Source organism: Borostomias antarcticus (assembly GCF_949987555.1).
Source record: "Borostomias antarcticus genome assembly, chromosome: 26".
In the NCBI taxonomy this organism is placed as follows: Eukaryota; Metazoa; Chordata; class Actinopteri; order Stomiiformes; family Stomiidae; genus Borostomias; species Borostomias antarcticus.
Genome location: NC_140259.1, coordinates 10,442,314 through 10,461,728, shown reverse-complemented (window position 1 = coordinate 10,461,728; position 19,415 = coordinate 10,442,314). Strand labels below are relative to the sequence as shown.

At 42.7% G+C, this 19,415-nt stretch overlaps 2 protein-coding genes across 2 annotated transcripts; one reads left to right on the top strand and one right to left on the bottom strand.

The window, feature by feature from the left end:
- Positions 1 to 534: 534 nt before the first annotated feature.
- ier5 (immediate early response 5) lies at positions 535 to 1,919 on the bottom strand (the record flags this gene model as incomplete). Its single annotated transcript, XM_084459243.1, has 1 exon — positions 535 to 1,919. The coding sequence occupies one exon, from the start codon at positions 1,917 to 1,919 to the stop codon at positions 1,020 to 1,022; it is 900 nt and encodes a 299-aa protein (XP_084315369.1). The 3' UTR covers positions 535 to 1,019.
- A 2,442-nt stretch (positions 1,920 to 4,361) lies between these two features.
- stx6 (syntaxin 6) lies at positions 4,362 to 10,584 on the top strand. Its single transcript, XM_084458982.1, has 8 exons — positions 4,362 to 4,499; positions 5,112 to 5,281; positions 5,812 to 5,906; positions 6,209 to 6,271; positions 6,671 to 6,799; positions 6,945 to 7,051; positions 7,290 to 7,384; positions 8,077 to 10,584. Exons 1-8 carry the CDS (start codon positions 4,465 to 4,467, stop codon positions 8,151 to 8,153), a joined length of 771 nt encoding a protein of 256 aa, XP_084315108.1. The 5' UTR covers positions 4,362 to 4,464; the 3' UTR covers positions 8,154 to 10,584.
- Positions 10,585 to 19,415: the final 8,831 nt, after the last annotated feature.

Sequence of the window (19,415 nt, the reverse complement as noted above, 5' to 3'; positions counted from 1 at the left end):
AGTAACTTAAAAGATTTTAGTACTTGATTTGGTGTGACCTAACCACATGTTTTTCTAAACCAATGTAGTCAACAGATTACACTAAGCGGGGACAGCAAGTTGTAAAGTAGGCCATGAAATCCCTATGAAAACACAATAACAAATCCATTACTTCAAGGGGCAGGCACTGTGCATGTTTGCTGTAGGTTAGTAAGGGCATACTGTAAAATAAGTGCTCCCATTAGACTCTTAGAACCAATCATGAATTTGCTCACCCAACCCAACTGCTAGACATGAAAAAGCTACACAAAACCCCATAAAAGAGAACAAGGAGTGAATCGTTAGACAATATTTTAATACGTGTTCACCACGCAATGATCAGTCAATACCAAAATACATTTTCAGACATGGAAAACAATATTTACAGGCACAACATACAAATGTAGGCCTACCAGTCTTTATAGAACAAAGACAAACAAATCTGACCACTGACCATATAGCCTTGTAGCCTATAGGTCACCAGATGTCCTCTTTGAGTGGTCATAGATAGTAGGCCTAGGCTACACGACCTCACGGCTTCCTGTGAAACACGGGCCCTTGTAAACTTGACGGAAGTTCACGTGACAAATGTTTCCTGGTTAGGGCCAACATTTTCATTTCGGCTGATAACTACTGTAGGCCATTAACCTACTCCTGGTTGGTTAGTTAGGCTACATCTGTATCACTATCTCAAATACCAACAGGATGATAATGACCAGCTTGCGCGCATTACCCTCTAGGCCCACATTTCTCAGCCATTACGCGCTTCTCCACGGGCCAATTTAAACAGCCCACTTCCATGATGTTACAGCCTACTTCCATGATGTTACAGCCTACTTCCATGATGTTACAGGGGAAATTCACTATTCATCTCCTCAGCCGCCCACGTTTCACCACGTGTTCAACGCACAAAGAAGTCTCGCTGTAGAGAGCAGCATAGTGCAATTTGTTGGCACGATCCCCAAACAAAACTGTACCCTATTGTTACCAAACATTAGTGTTTAAAAGGCGACAATCGCAGTAGTCCAAGGGTTGAGGTTTTTGAGCATTTGATCACAGCATATCTGCCCTGACCCAGAGTCACTTTCGTCGGTCTCAGAATCTGGTTGAGCCGCGTCTTTACTTAAAAGTCCCGAGAAACTAGAACCAAAAATTGTTATCAAGCTTGTTACATTGCTGGTGTCCATTTCCTCGCTTCCTTCTTGGTCATCCCCCGTAGAAGATACATTTGATGCAGCTGCTTTGGTTCTTTTTGATGGTTTTTCTCTCAGTTCACAGTTCTCAGCGGTCCGTTTCCTGTTGACGCAACCCCGGTGCGCTTTGAGGCCGTGTGCGCCCTCCTCCACCTCCACCGCCTCCCTGCTCGGCTGCTGGTCGACTGGAGACTCTTTCTTAGCTCTGGACCCAGTTTTTGGCAGAGCACTATTACATGTCGAGGAGTTACTCAACTCGTCGGTGGCCCCAACTGGGGTCTGGGGGTCCTCCGAGGTCTGGGGGTCCTCCGGGGTCTCTGTCGGGGTGCGGAGCGCGTCAGGGTCCTTGCGTAAAGCAGCTGCTGGAGGATCTGTGTGCGTCGTGGTGATATCAACAACCTCCCTCGCCGGCGCAGCTGGGACGTGGTCGTCTGGAGATCCAGGCAAAGGCCCCGGTTCACTCGGGGCCACTTTATCTGGATTAGAATCCATGTATTCTGCTTCACACCATTCTCTTGATTCAACCTGCTGGGCACTCAAGCACACCCCGCTGTAGTAGTCGCTGAGATAGACTTGTCTGGCGCTTCGAAGAACCAGAGAAACCAGGAGATTCTTGTGTAGTTTGATGCCACCGCGTTGCACTCTGGAATTGTAAATCTTCCCTAAAGAAATACTCATAATCCGATGTGCCTCCACTTTATACTCCATTGTGGGAAATAGTGTTGGCGGGTAATCAAACGCAACCTACTTCAGGGGTATTTCTGTCTTTAGTCCTGTGTTTTGAAAAGTAGGCTAATCCAGAAATTCTCTGTAGACCGTTCGAAATCGTTGTCTTCCCAGTGACCGCAATGATAATTTCCAAATCCCACGGATTATTTATTTCATAAACAATGACGCTGCTGTTTGTTTGGTAAAAAAACACTTTTGATTAATGCTGGACGTGCTTGATCATTATCACGTCAAAGTCACCAAAATGATTTTGGCTCACTAAGCAGAGAAGCCTAACCTTTGCTTTATAACCCAGATTAAAGTGGTAATCCACCGAGTGTCTCTCTCTATCAGCAGCACAGAGTTATGAGACCCGTTGCTATTTTTAACACGTCTTTATACGCTAACGTAACATCTACGGTAGCCAATCAAAACACAGGTCGACTTTTACAATCACTATGAATTCCGCCCCGCCAAATCATATCGACCAATGGGAGCGAGTTATGAGATAAAGCAGATTTAAATACAAACGTGTGACAGTGATTTAAAGGGACAGGCCTATATATCTAAATTGTATTATGACACAAATAATAACAATAATAATAAACAAAATCTCAACCCTGCATAAACACAGTTTAAATAAAGGTATTTTGACATTGAGGAAATGTCAATATCAAATATTATCAAATAATTATCAAATAATTATGAATGAGACCTACATTCTTTATTTTGATTTATTGTAAGATTTTATGCAGTAGATTGCTTTTGATAATATTTAACGTTAGAAATGAGTGAGACATTTCTAGCAACGTGACCACATTTCTAGGACTGTGGCTGTTATCTTCAATCGAGTGTTTTTGTTTGAAGTAGACAGTCTGCTACGTGTTTTCTACGTGTTTCAACCGTTTATTTTGATGGCCGACATACTGGGGGCTGATGTAATGCTGTTTTCATTCGGGTCACATGACGCTTTTGTACTGCGGGTTGCTGAATGGAACCGTTATGTGAGGGGGAGGAGCCAGGTGTTTAGTTTCAGGACAAGACGCTGTTGGGCGGGGCGGTGTCTGGTGAAGGGGTTCCTTTAGGCTACGGTCGCCGTGTGTGTGTTGAAGTGCATTTAGTGTTTTTGGAGTGCCTTTGCAATGGAGCCTATAGCTATGTGTCAACTTTTGTTTTTTAATTTATTGACATTAATATGAGGTTTTGGTAATACAGGTAAAACACATAAACACAGTTGGTAATCTTTAATTACCATTATTAATGTATGTCCTGATCTAAATAAACTAATCTAATCTAATTGACTGATTTTGTCTGACTGGTCTACAGTTTGTTGGCTGAATTTCATCATCCTTTCATCTTGCTCCCTTTAGCCAGGCGCGACTACAACCAAAAACATTAATTGACAGTGTTTGACAGTTAAAGTTAGGTGTGACATTGAACCCCAATATGAGAGTTGATTCCAATATTGCAAAGGCTTAGACAATGTTTCCATTCCAAGAAGGTCAAATAATCTTGAAAATGTGGGTACACTTTCCCAAACTAAACTTTCAATTTGAACTGTTGTCTGTTTGTTCTTCTTTATATTTGTTTCCTTCACACTCCTTCCATTTTGTCCTCATCCCTCCATTTCTCTACTCTGTTGGGCATTTGTATCTCCATTTTGTGAATATCCACATTATTTCTATATTATCCAGGGTGCTCAACAGTCCCAGGAAGATGTAAAGTGGATATTTTTATAACCAGTCATTGACTGTTTGAGCTGTGTTGTCTTGTGAATATGCTCAATTACACCATACCCCTTGCTTATCACTACACACGACAACCAGTGCAAGAAGAAATCACACCATAGACCCTCACAGCAGAGAAAGGCAAGTCAAGCATTCATGAAAGATATATTATCCATCAATACAAATAGCATCATATTGTATCTCATGAGATGAGCTTCAGATAAAGAGCTTATAAAAAAATAAAAGCTAAGCTCAACAGTCAACTCAAGACTGTAAGCTACCTAGTCAAGGCAAGTTTATTTATATAGCACATTTCAGCCACAGGGCAATTCAAGGTGCTTTACATGAGACATTAAAAGCATTAAAACAAAAAGCAAGACATTATAGACATTTAAAACAAAAGGCAGGACAAATTAAAAGCATTAAAACAAAAAGCAAGTCATTATAGACATTTAAACAAAAAGCAGGACAAATAGAATATAGGAATAAAAGTCACAGTGCAGTATACTGATAAACATAACTCCTCTTAGAAAGCAGTGGCAAAAAGAAAAGTCTTCAGGCTTGAATGGTGTGCCTAAAAAGGAGCGTCAGTGTTTTTGTGATATGATTATTGATTTAATTTGTCATCAACCCCAGGATCGACCCTCAACCGGAAACAGTCACATGACGCCATGGAAGTTTTGACGCAATCCGACGTCTGCATGTAAACAGAACCCTGCTGCCTCGTTCTGCTCTTTAAACACAACCAACTATAAACCCATGCTTTGCGGATGAGTATGAGGTCCCAACATTAAGTGCTTCAACAAACGAGCTGCAAGATGTCTATGGAAGATCCGTTCTTCGTGGTGAAAGGGTGAATAACGTTTCATCAACTCAGCAATCATCCAGCTAGCTGCCTAGCTAGCCTAGCTCACTGGGAACAATAGGGATCCGCTAGCCTAGCATGCTAGTTAGCTTTAATCTGCTTGTTTTGGTGCATGTTGTTGTCTTGTTTTGGTGCATGTTGTTGATGTTTGTTTGTTTTGGTGCATGTTGTTGTCTTGTTTTGGTGCATGTTGTTGTTTTGGTGCATGTTGTTGACAGCTGTCTGGAGGTTTTGAGGGTTAGCTCATGTTAGCTGTCTACAAATTGGGGCGCAAAGTTAATTTAGTTGCTTCCAACGTTAGATATCTGGCTATGGTCAACATTAGCAACCCAGTTTAAAGCCGGACACTTTGAGCTGCAAAGTAATCTAAATTGTTATCACCAAACATTGTCTGGGTTTATATATTTACACTTTTTGTGACCTCGTCTCAGAGTGGGCGTTAACGAAGCCCCTTCCACTACACAGCAAAGCTATTCCCATGTTATTGGCAATTTAGTAAATTCATCTTGCAAACCAGCCATCTGATTAGCTAGCTGTTCAACATATATTATTGAAATCATAGCTGCAACATATGGTGTAATTGATCCTTGTTGTTTTCAGTGAGGTCCAGAAAGCCGTGAACACAGCTCAGGGACTGCATCAGAGATGGAGCGAGCTGCTGCAGGACCCTGGAGGGGCGTCCAAGGAGGAGGTGGACTGGACCACCAACGAGCTGAGGAACAGCCTGCGCTCGATTGAATGGGACTTGGAAGACCTTGATGAGACCATCAATATCCTTTCCACATCTTTAGTTGGATGCGTCTTAAGAAACACTGTGTAGGCTACATCCAGAGCGGGTTGTCCAATGATTCAAATGATCATAGGGTCAGCGGTTCGAATCCTGGCTCCTCCTGTCCGCATGTGTCCTTGGGCAAGACACTGAACCCCAAATTGCTCCCAATGAGCAGGGTAGCACCTTGCATGGCTGCTGCCGCCATTGGAGTGTGAATGTGTGTGTGAATGGGTGAATGAGAGGCCATTGGTGTGTGAATGTGTGTGTGAATGGGTGAATGAGAGGCCTTTGGTGTGTGAATGTGTGTGTGAATGGGTGAATGAGAGGCCTTTGGTGTGTGAATGTGTGTGTGAATGGGTGAATGAGACGCCTTTTCGGTGAAAGCGCTATATAAGTTCAGCCCATTTACCATTTAGGCCTATGCTAAAGCTCACTTAAGAAAATGCAATCTTGTGCTACCTGTAGATTTGAGCATAGTGTTCATACCGTTGGGATGAGGGTAAAGCATTTTCTTTAATATTAGTGTAGGTATTGTTGAATCCAACCCTAAGAAATTCAACTTGGATGGAATGGAAATGACTAAACGCAAAGGCTTCATCACAAGTACAAGACAAACTGTTAAGGTGAGTTGAAGAACCAAAGCACACAGCGTCATTATTCAGGTTTTAGAAGTTGTGGTGTGACACTTTATGTTAAGTGACAGCCAAGCTCTTTGTGCTTTACTTGGTTCAAAACGGTTGCATTCCAATTGTTTCACTGATGCAAACATTAATTCAATGCTTGTCACTTGTCATGTGCTTAGTAGGCCTAAAGAAAAGCCTGACTCTTATTTTGAGGCCTAATAGTGAGTTTGCATCCATATTGTTAGTTTTCTCTTTGAGGTTTTATTTCAGTGCTGTTTTACCCGTTTTTGATGCATTTTTAGGAAATGAAAGACCACATGTCCAGTCCGATGGCTTTGGCCATGACAGACAAGAAAAACAGACAGGTTGGTCCATAAATGATTTGTTTAAAAAAAATACTTGGTATATGATCTGAACTGTCTGTCTGAATGGAACCCATGTCAGGGAATATAAAGAAGGAAACATCGGAGAGATCATACAGGTTCTTCCTGGAACCATTGCAGCACTGGGAGAAAAAGTGGAGCAAGGATTTCATGAATGTAGCGTCACTGTACTGTCACAATCAGCTGTGGCCTATCAGAGGCTTCCTTCACTCATATCAGGAAGTAATCATATTAATGAAATGCATGTTATGAAAACATCTTTAGCATTTGTAAGAATGGACTATTTTTAACATCCTTGCAGCGAGGACCATTATTTTAGAATGATTTTGTTAGTATAGATAGCTCCAATAAACTTAACCCCAATCTACTCCATGTCCCCAGGCTCTTTTAGGGGACAGTGGGTCTCAAGGTCCAATCTGGCAGCCAGGACCAGACAAATACACACGTCTGGACAAGGAGCTTCAGACAGCCAACTCACAATTCATAGAGGAGCAGCAAACTCAACAGCAGGTAGCTTATTTGTTGCTCACCTTATTTAAAAATCTTTATTTAAAAAACCCATCCCCTAAAAATCACAATTCACCAATGTTACCAATATTATTACACTGTAAAATGTCAATTTACAATCAAAATATATAACATGAAATATTGCTAGCTCATGGCAGAGCAGCAGGACGAGCACCTGGAGCTGGTCTCTGGGACCATCGGGGTGTTGAAGAACATGTCTGAGAGGATCGGCATGGAGCTGGACGAACAAGCCGTGTACGTTTCACAATCATCTCCTCTCCTATGAACACTCAATGTACTAAGTACAATTCTCCATATGTACTTGAACAGTTTTCATTTAGACCAAAATAGTTTTTTCTCTCACACAGTCCTCATGTGTATTTGTTTGTTTGACACAATCACAATCAAGTATGGGAAAGAAAACATCTACTCTAAACCCTCACAGAAATGCTGAATGATGAAACTGTGCTTTCCTGTACGCACCATCTTGCAGAATGCTGGATGACTTTGGCCACGAGATGGACACCACCCATTCCAGACTGGACAATGTTATGAAGAAGCTGGCAAAAGTCTCCCACATGACCAGTGGTGAGTCTCTGTGCTGCTAGTGCTCCCGCAGCACCTGCCCGTCCGTGTACATCTCAAAGCGCCAGTCTTTCCTTAAATAATAGTTTGTATGATTTCTCCTTGGTATCAAAGTCTTATAATGAAGAATCCACAGCCCGCATCATACGATACGATAATACTTTATTCATCCCGTCAGGGAAATTCAGTTGCAGTGTGACACATAACAATAGACAAACACTAAACCACAACAAGACAGTACAAAACAATAAAACATTAAAACAATAAAAACATTAAAAGGCAATAAAAGCAAAACATGGCAGTAAAAGCATAAAATGAGCTTGTTTTCAGGAGTTCTAAAAATCATGAATTGTGTGGATTCAGCTATACGCTGAATATACATTACAAATGAATAGAAATGTGTGAACTGAATCAGATCTGATTATGATTCCAAACATTCTGTGAACACAAAAACAATCAACAATCCTTGAAGGTTTGTAAATGACAACATTTACCAACATAAACGCCCAAATAAACCGAAACTACACTTTAATACCAAACATTCCCACCTCAAACATAAAAATGCCAAACGGTATCAACGAATGAAGATGTGTAGAAGCGTTTATAGAGTCTCTCGAGGGTATATGCATCATCATAGCGTTCTTTTGTTCTAAACATGTATAGTTATACTCACCCTATCCCCTCCTCCCCCCCAGATCGAAGGCAGTGGTGTGCTATTGGTATCCTGGTGGCCATTCTGTTTGTCGTCATCATGCTCTTCTTCATTCTGTGATGGAAACACTGTGTACTACCACTCCACTCCCACAGCCATGCACAGACACCACCTTAACCCAGACACAGGGATGGACGTTTACATGGAGAAAACAGCGAATTTTCCACTGATTTGAATCATCTTCCTATTGCACCATGACCTCCTTTGACTATAGACTGCATTTGACTGCATTTGATTTGTCGGTAGACGCTGCACTTTCAAACTAACATTCTCCACCGAATTGTCATTCTGTGCGCATGTGGAGAACTCAAGCTTTTTTATAAATACATATACAGTATACACACATATCCAGTAAGGATATGGTTCCCACATGAAATTAATAACGAAGGCCTCCAAAGTTTCAGGAGGTTAGAGGTAAACCAGGGTAGTTGCAAGCCCCTTGTGGCATTTTAGTGTTCATGTTTTCAAGATGGTATATCACAATTAACCATGATTAAGTTCTAATCAAGATCAGCTATTTTTTATTTAAATAGCTTTGTCACCTTTTGCTGAAAACCCTTAAGACTACCTTCTTGATTGTGATTGTTGCTTTCTTATGCACTGACTTCTGAGCTAATAACAGGTTTAATAAGACTACTGTTGTAAGGAATATGTTAGTAGTTGATAAGTAGTTAGGTGAAGATCATACAAAACACTGGACTCAGAAAATATATATTTCTAAGCGGGTATCACTAACAACACTAAAACATTACTTTCATCTGTATACTTTCATTACTGTATATTTTACTTTTATACTACAAACTGGTATGTTACTATTTTACATGCTAAAACCAAGTTTTTTTTTGTTTGTTTTTTACACCAGAATACAACTGTAATGTTGACTGACTTTAAAGGTGCAGTCTGTAACTTCTGTCCCCTCCAAGAAATCTAAAATGAAGGGAGGGACATTACATCACTGTGTAGCGCGTGCACGCAGATTGGTGCCAAGTGTGAACTTTCAAGTCGGCCGTCACTTAAGTGAAAGTGACGACATGTCATTTTAACAGGTTATAACCCCGGAGGGTAGAACCATCGGTAATTTGTTGCATTGTTAACTAGCTAACGTTTGATATATTGGTTTACCCAAAAACAAATATTTACCTAAGCGTTATATCAACACAATGTCTGTTGTGTTTGCCAGCGTTTTGGTAGGTATGGATTTGAAAGCGCTTTCCACCGGCATACTTTATCCATTGCAGTAACCTTATGGGGAAAAAACATGGCTTAAGCCATAACGTAATGTTAGTGTCAACTAGACAATAACTGTAAAAAATAGGCTACACTCAGTCTGAGACGAAGTGTGGCTTGTGGATGTTTAATACATATGTGGTACTGCTGCCTGCATTGTCATAGTACAGCTGCTAAGTTTTAAAACTGTTGCACAATTAGTAGCGCATTTCATTCATGTCCTAACTCCGTTTTGCTTGCTTCATGTTATCTTGACTCTGATAGCAAACGTTGCTAGTCATGTGACAGCTGGCATCTGAAATGGTAGCACAGCGCCCGTTACTGTTGTATTTGACAGTTGTTTTCCATCACATGAGTTATCCTGATCAGACAGAGTCAGACTCCATTGAGAATTTCAATTTAGAATCAACACTTTTAGTGGGCGGACTCGAACGTGGAAATACATTTCAGAACTAATTATATGCCAATGTTGAATCAATTTGATGCGAACTAAGTTAGGGTGATACGCTACTGGGCTGGGGGAGGGAGACTGGTACTGAAAAATTGACTATGATCCTATTAATTTGATTAATATTATACTAAGTTGAATTATTCTAAGCCTACTAATCCGAACTTCTGAGCCTTCATAACAATTACCGATGATTCTGCTATCCAGGGTTCTAACCTGTGAAGATGTAAACGAGATGGCGGTCCCGTTCTCTTCACTGACTGCCGACCTGAAAGCCAGTCTGCGTGAATGCGCTAGGCAGTGAGGTCACTGAACGTCCCTTCCTTCGGTTTCGATTCCGCGGTCCCCTCTGGCCATGGGACAAAATTCACCAACAATCTGAAACAATTGAACCAAAATAGAACAAAATAGAACAGTATACTTGCAAAGACTCCTCCCCTGAATCATGATCTTTCGATGCACTTGGAACTTCGATTGCAGATTGCGCCTTTATGTTTTTAACACTAAATCACCTGTTATTTCACAAAGCATCGAATGGAGTACAGTGAGACGTACATAAAGACGTGTTCTCTTATAATACAATGCTGCTTGAAAGTTTGTGAACCCTCCAGACATTGTCATTGTTTTTGTACAGAAATGTAAAATGTCCGTATTAAATGTACACACAAAGAACAATTTGTAATGCAGACTTTCCAAATAATGGACACAAAAGTATTTTCATTATTTCTTCAAAAAAAAAAGAAAAAAAAAATATTACCTATAAAACGTTACCTGCTTGACCTTACCAATGCAGCTGGGGGTTCACTTACCTTTGCACACTTACATTTACACTTATTCCACGCTTCATGTAGTTTTTGGCTACTCACACAATTCCCAATAAAGAAGTACATGCAAATAAGTACAAGAAAATCTACAGAAAACAGCTCAAGGGGTTCACATACCTTCAAGCAGCACTGTATGTTTCAAACATTTGGTCTGGGTTAGTACTTTTGGCTCCAAAATTGTTATCAAGTGTGTTATGAAGTTGTCTTGCGTGTGTGTTGTCCTTTGGTCTGCTAACCAAACAACCGTGTCTTAAGATGGGAATCAAAAGGCCCCTTATTACAGTTAATCATGTGTTTATAAGCAATATATATTTTACATACGCTTCAAATGTGTGCATCAACAATTGCAAGCTGTCAACAGAAATTGTGAGCATTAAGTGAGTGATTCATTTGTTCACAGGTCATGTTGTTTTATAGGATAGGGCCTCATACTGAAGTGTTAACTTCCACGCTGCTGGTTAGGATGTATGACCTGTTTTCCTTTGTCATAATTACATTTTACGTTGAACTAAAACAGTAATTAATGAGGGGTGTGTGTCTTAAAGGTCTCCTATTATTCTCTTTTTCAATAAGTTAATGAATAAGTGAACATAACTGAATAAGTGAATTTTTCATAATAGGGGCCTCAAATGGACCGAACGCCATGGCTGGTTTAACTCTGATGGAGAGAGCAGGATAGTCAGTGCCTTAGGCTAATATATGTCAACAGGGCTAGAACAACTCACTTTGCTCTTGCCATCCTGTACCCTGAAAGTATAGCCTATGTACGCCCCCGTATTACACCTAAATGGTCATGGGAATTCTAGGATAATATCATTTAACTTGAAGAAAACAGGAAAGCATGCCTGTGTTCATGTATGCTGTCATGTGTCACATACCAATCATTGTTTGTGAGGTAATAATCTGTACGTCCAGCCTTGCTCATCCTGGACACGTGATAATTAAGCAATAAACCACGAGAGGCCGTGTGTTATAGTGATTTTATAACAGCTAGGGGGCGTTGTTAGGCACGACGCGAAGCGGAGTTAGCTGTTATAAAATCACTATAACACACGGCCTCTCGTGGTTTATTGCTTTTATACAACGGTTACTACAGCTATTAGTGTAAAATAAACACAGCAATGTAAAATATTAAGATTTAACAACAACTACAATGCATTGGATCAAATGGGAGGCGCGTTAATACTGAAAATGGAATGATATGCGGTCCCAGGTGTGTGTTACAAAGTATTTTAACACGGCTTCCAGCCAATCAGAATCAAGAACCAGAACTAACCGTTGTATAATTGACCTTTGAGAACTTTATGATCTTGATACATTCTAAAAGGTTAATGTTTGAGTTTGTATAACATACTAATCCACATGCCTATTAGAATATTTCAAACATATGAGTGTGCGTTGAGATCAATGAAAATGGACACCAGCCATCAAACCTCTAGAATACTGTTGTTCTGAAAGCACTCCACCATTTTCCATTGTTTTACATAGTATTGCATTTATAGTTTTACATTGAGGTCGGGATTGTTGAATTTCTTTCACTTCCACTGTCATGTTTTCTTTGGGGGGTTGCCATTTTTAAAATGGTATCCATCATGTGTCACATTTTTCAACAGTTACACAGACCGAGCTGAACTGGAATTTTTAAGTATTTGAGATTCAGTTTAGAGATTTTGTCAAAATTAACATGACACTGTTCTGAGCAATTATGTAACTGCTCAAATTCACATATCAGTCATGAGGATAATGTTAAAACAGACAGTACTAATTGCACAATGACGTCACTGGCAACGGTGAAAACCAGGTAGATGGACGAACTAGACGTGGAGAATGGGTACATTACATGATATTGTACATCATGTTAAGTGTTTGTGTGAAACAACTGTGTGTGCGTATTATTTGGTGTGTATTGTTAGTTGTTGCTCTTGGGGTTCATGAGTTTGTTTTGTATCCTTATTGTCGAACCCCACCCCCCTCAAGTTACCCTTTGACCTTTTGGACCCGAGTGTGGCTGATATGGGCCCTAAAGTGGGGCGCTGTGTTGATTTTGTCTGATTGAATTCATTTCAATAAAATCTGAATGAGGTGCTCAACTTATGCGTTTCCTTCATGTGTATATATGGCTTTTGGCAGACATGCTGTGGCTCAAATGAAGGCACAGATTTGGAATCTTTATTATCTTAATTATCTTGAGAAACAACAGTGATTTTAAATCTGTGTAGGGTTAAAAACAGGACATTAACATGGGATGTGTTTGGAGAAGGTGTCTGCAAGGTAAGGGGGCTGTAGTTGGTTCTTAACGTTTACGGCGAATGGACCCTGACATGAATTTGCATTTGTAAACGTTTGCTATGTTTTCCAAAACATGACTCAAGGATTCGACTACCCGTTCGTCCGACTAGAGTTATCCCGGTATTCCGACTGTAAGTAACTCCGACCGCCCCCAAGTCCGACTCCTCCTTCGGATTTCTCTGGCAGAATATCTGCCATCACAATATCGGCTTCTCTTTCTAGTCTTTGTAGTTTAGTCTAGAGTACATGACAGGTGGTCCTCTCATCATATGTCCGTGCGTGTGTTTGTGTGTGCGTGGGTTTGTGTGTGTGTGTGTGTGTGTGTACGTACGTACGCACAGGGGGGTGAGAGAGGCAAGCCCTTCGTTCTTTGATCTAGGAGGAAGTGATTAGTCTAACCACACCTGGAACCCATTACCCCCCTTAAACTCACACCCACCGGTTCTCTGAACCGTTGGAAGACAATGCTTTTTACAGGAAGGACGATCAATGCAATCGGATGTGTGTGTGTGTGTGTGTGTGTGTGTGTGTGTGTGAGGAGGCTGGGTGGACTGAAGGGGGTTGGTTGACTGGATTGGGAGCAGGTGCATGTTGCAGGTTCCCTGGCCGAGTCCCTTGTTCCAGAAGAGAGGGGGGAGAGAACCCAGCTGAGCCCCCCCCCCCCCCCCCATGGAGAGCCCCCCCATCACTGGGGTCCCAGTGATCTGCCCCCCAGACAACTCATTAGCATGTCAATGCAGGGCGGGGGTGGGGCGGTTAGTGCTCCGAAAGTGAGACATTAACACATTAGAGCTGCCGTTTCCTTAGTTCTAGTTCCTCCGTTTTAGTAGATCTGAAAAATGTTTTCAATGTGGATAAATGGAAATATGTATTGTGTGTGCACCCATCCCTTTGATTTAACACACAGTCATTGTCCCCCACGCAATGACATTGTTTGGAAGGGACTTTAGACTGACCCATGTTTGGTGGTTTGTTTGTTCGTTGATCCGTCAAACATGTACCAGAGCCGACCACCAGGGGGCGCTTGCCACAGTTCATTTTTCCCATTACCAAGTACATTTCCCTTTGCATGAAACACTATGCTTGGTGTAAAAGTATAGTCTATAGTCCTCAAGGGCCCGTGGGCTTCCTACATCCACAGAGCTCAGAGCTTTTACCAGTTCAGAAAGTTGAGAAAGTGAACAATAGGGCAGTTACAATTCCCTCTCCATAGACTCAGACTCCCATAAACATACGACTCAAGGAAGTAATACATCTTTTCATTTATTTGGACTGTAGATATAAATAAACATAACAAAATACATACATTGAATAACTGGCATTTGTACACTTAATACTGGTGAGATGAACCCCTAAAATTTTTGTATTTTTGGTGCTTTCCACGCATCAAACCGTGACCTTTCATACATTTTATCATTACACTCTATGACCCAATGATTTGTGATTCAAATGTCCATTGACAATTTGATGCTTTGGCAGTTATTGCTTGGAGTAATATAGTAGAATGCGTTCTGAAATAACATTAAATATATAGATATCAGCAGCGGTGAAAAACACAAGTCCTTTGACTTACTGTACACTTCCAGCAACTACTGTTCAAAATGAGTATGTGTAAACAAACGATGAATGAACAACCTGAAGTACAGAGGGGATGGTCAACAAACTGACCGGTTTGGCCAATAGAAGAAGAAAGAAGAAAAATTATACCAATATTGATTTTACTCTGTTTGTCAAACAGACAGTTGCAGAACAGAAAGTGTTTGATAGACCTGAACACGGTCTGGGTTTGGGTACAGACAGAAGCAGTGTTGCTCAAGGAAGTCCCATCCTCTAGTCTGCTCATGTATTAGTAGATTAGTACATTCATCTCAAAACACATCTTCAAAACAGACTCATGATATGATTGATTATGATTGTGACCAGAGCCTCACATATTCCGTCTCTCTGTGTGGAAATCCTATGAATGAGAATCCACCTTGCCCTTTTGGGTCAACTTTTCCTTAATAGCCTGGCTGACTGACTGCTTCTGCATTTAATATCACAAACTATGCTTTCTCTCTCATAGAGACTGACAAGCACCCAGGATAGTGCCTCATACTGTAGTTGGGTCCAGGAGTTAGTCTTGACCAGGGCCCTGCAGGTTCTATTACAGAAACAGAATGATAACCCTTCATCAGGACTAATAGGAGAAAGAGTGCTGATCTCTGATCAGTTTTGACTTCTACGAAACAGGGGGTCCCTAGTCCTCGACTCCTCGGAGATGTGTAGAGAGTTCAGCCTCAGACCTCTTCAAAATGAAGGGACATAACACTCACCCTTCCATTACAGAGAGGATTCAACCAGTCACCGTTCCATTACAGAGAGGAATTCACCCAGTCACCGTTCCATTACAAAGAGGACTTCACCCAGTCACCGTTCCATTACAGAGAGGATTCACCCAGTCACCGTTCCATTACAGAGAGGACTTCACCCAGTCACCGTTCCATTACAGAGAGGATTCACCCAGTCACCGTTCCATTACAGAGAGGATTCAACCAGTCACCGTTCCATTACAGAGAGGACTTCACCCAGTCACCGTTCCATTACAGAGAGGATTCAACCAGTCACCGTTCCATTACAGAGAGGATTCACCCAGTCACCGTTCCATTACAGAGAGGACTTCACCCAGTCACCGTTCCATTACAGAGAGGATTCACCCAGTCACCGTTCATTACAGAGGACTTCACCCAGTCACCATAGTGCAGCGTCCTCTTAGATGAAGACAATGATCCAGCCGATCCTGTAGTCACAACGTCTTACTTGTACTCTCTCCCTATCGCTGGCGAGGGGAAAGCTGTCTTCCTTGACTGGAATAGGCAGCAGTTAACATGCATACGATATCAACCCCCTTCTGTAAGAACCGGGGAACCACTGTTCAACCTGTTTCCATGCACTTGTGATCTTCTCTCTCACAAAAGTGAAGTGTAACAACGGAAAGACTATTTGATGGCATAAAATCACAATATCTCAACCAAGAGACACACCGGATCCCAACATGGGAGATCCTTATGAGGTATCACACAAAGTCCGTGCCGGAGTTGTGCTGGTGACAGTTACAAAGGAAGGTTGTTAGAAGCGTGGATAATGGTTCTCTCATTAGGAGCCCTACAGAACATACTACCATCCAAGTGTCTGAAAGATGAACTATTAGACAACAATATACCTGTTAATGGCGTAAGAGGAAGGGGAAGAAGCTCCCTACACTGCTTTCATTTGAACCAACGTGACCCAGTGATCCAGTGTTGTGTGAATGAATACAGATGGTTGCTGGGACTGGACATTACTCACAGCTAGCGCTAGTCAAACAGCCGGTGTGCCCATGGTGTAGTGTAGCTAGCGCTAGTCAAACAGCCGGTGTGCCCATGGTGTAGTGTAGCTAGCGCTAGTCAAACAGCCGGTTTGCTCATGGTGTAGTGTAGCTAGCGCTAGTCAAACAGCCGGTGTGCTCATGGTGTAGTGTAGCTAGCGCTAGTCAAACAGCCGGTGTGCTCATGGTGTAGTGTAGCTAGCGCTAGTCAAACAGCCGGTGTGCTCATGTTGTAGTGTAGCTAGCGCTAGCAACCCGATTTCCAAACGGGTGAGGATTTGAACCGATCCTGAAGCGCGAGCGCGGCGCTAGCGAGGAGGAGGGACCCCGCGGTGGCGCAGCACGCGGAGGGAGGCGGTGGCGTGCTGAGTCATGAGGCGCGTCACCAGGTCCAGACTCAGACCGGACACCTTCTCCTGGTTCACCTCCAGGATCTCGTCTCCAACCCCCAGGAGCCCGGCGTACAGCTTCCCCGTGCTGCTGTTGGCCATCTCCTCCACGTACACGCCTGGAGGACGCAAAGGGCCAAGGAGATTTATTACTAAAAGCTTAACAACAAAAGATAAACCTTTCCAGAAAGTATAACAACAAAATACACCTAGTAGAGGAGAACATATACAGACAGACAGACAGACAGCAAACCAGCCAGCCTCTCCAGACAGATAGCTATGCAGAGAGAGAGAGAGAGAGAGAGAGAGAGAGAGAGGGAGGGAGAGAGAGACAGAGAGAGAGAGAGAGAGAGAGAGGGAGGTGGATGGGTGGGTGGAGGGAGGGAGGGAGGGAGGGAGGGAGGGAGGGAGGGAGGGATGAATGAATGAATGAATGAATGAATGGATGGATGGATGGATGGATGGATGGATGGATGGATGGATGGATGGATGGGTGGATGGATGGACGGATGGAGGGATGGATGGGTGGATGGACGGATGAATGGGTGGATGGACGGATGGATGAATGGATGGATGGACGGATGGACGGATGGACAGATGGGTGGATGAATGGACGGACGCATGCACCTGAGTCAAGCCGTCCTTTCCCCCGGGAGATGAGGAAGCCGAAGGGTCCGTGAGGGGGTCTGCAGAGCTCCAGCAGGAGGGTCCCGTCGGGGAAGGCCTGGGCCACCCGCCCCACCGAGCGCACCGCGCTGGGACGGCCCACGTCCTCCACGCTCAGCGCCCTCTGGAGCCCCCTGCTGGAGAGAGACAGCGCTGACGTTGGCGGTGGACAGACCAAACCTCAATCTAAAAATCAACCTCTAGCTGCCTTCCTCCAAAACACTTGAGTACATATGAATTTCATAGACATAAGTAAAATGGTAAGATCATCTTTTTATGCTGCCATTGCCCTAGTGGATGTATTACCGTAACTGTGCTATTAGCCTCAGCTTCTCTCGTCAAGTGAAAATGAGAGTTGGAAGTGTAGCAACAGAAGACCAACATGACCTCTAACCTCTAATTATCCTAGGTCAAGTGGACCACTAGTGAGCCAGTAACATGTAAGGAACAACAAGAGATAGAAATAGAATGACTGGTCTCTATGTTGCTTCCTTTACTACACATTAGTCTCACTTTATCACCGGGACATTCCCAGACATCGACCCCCGACCCCTGAGGCCCTAGCTTTAATCATATCTTATTCAGAGCACAATCTGACGCAGAGTATCTAAGATCTAAGCACCTATGAAACACTGAAACGTGCGTGGGTAGCTTGTACAGTACATACATTCTATACCAACATATTTCTGTATTTCTAAGGTGTTTTAATTGTGATCATTAACGGGAAACGTCAAATTCTGAGGTAATGTAACACAAATAATGAGTTTGGAATGAAAATATGTCTGGAGAAATATGAAAGTGCTTCGCTCACATCGGGATCAGAAACATCCGTCTCCCCCCCCCCCTCACAGCCCTCCCCTGAGACCCCCAGAGCGGTCCGTTTATAGCTGGGAGAGTGTCGTGTTTCAACCAGGTTTCTGACTGGCTCTCGAGGAAGGTGATGTAAGCACACTGCCGAGCCAGTGAACCGGGTCTGGAATGCCCGCTCGGGCCTTCAGAGTGTATGAGCCGCTGGTAGACACACACACACACACACACACACACACACAGACACACGCTAATATACACCCACACACACACACATACACACAGACACACGCTAATATACACCCACACACCCCTGCGCTGATCCATCTACCACAGTCGTTCTATGTTTATCTCACAGACCAGATACCCCTCACACACTCAGACGCCATCGAGTGGAAACTATTTGGTTGCGCAACACTCTCGCATCCGCACTCGCCAAAGCTCACGCTCACCACGGCAACCCTGCATACCAGAGATAGTCAGGGAGCCTTGAGAACATCCACACTGACTTCATTCATAATATTATCAACAAGAAGTGCTATGATTGAATGGCTCTGTCTGCAAGCTCTGAATTGTGCCGGGTTAGTTTGACCTTGTTATAATCATTATCACTAGTAAAACTAATACTGTTATTGTAGGCCCTATGTGTGTGTGTGTGTGTGTGTGTGTGTGTGTGTGTGTGTGTGTGTGTGTGTGTGTGTGTGTGTCATACCTGAGAGCAGGGTTGCAAGGCTGTTCTCCTGGTGTGTAAGCACTGGAGCGATCTCCCTTCCTCTTTGGTGACTGTAAATTCTGGACTGACAACGATTTTCTCAACTGGAGAAATGGTGACCCCTGGTGGTCAAAATGTAATAGCACAGCCATCAGACTTAGGCACCAAGTAAAGCTACTTTCAATCATTTGATAAAGAAGTCTATAAGGAAAACGATGAACTTTTTTTATAAGTTAAGTGAAAAGACACAAATAATTCAACCAGCTAAATGAACAAGTAGACCAAGTCAATGCAAAGCTGTGTGTGTGACCTAAATCTTTTATCAACATGCTTTTTAATGTGACTTTGATCCCTTATTCTAAAGCATGCAAATCAATAATTTAACAAGCTATGGGCACGATATCCTATTTGATATTACTGTAAAAACATGCCAATACAGGGAAGTAAACAGCTAAACACCAACAGACAAGTACCAGTATTGAGTTACATTGCCTCTCATGGAAGGGCATGTTTTTGCAACAGTATCAAATGGGTCGAATTTGTCTCTTTTTACTTCCCTTCCTGTTGATGAGTGGCGGTGTGTTCTCACCATGCGGAGGGACTGGAGCGAGGGG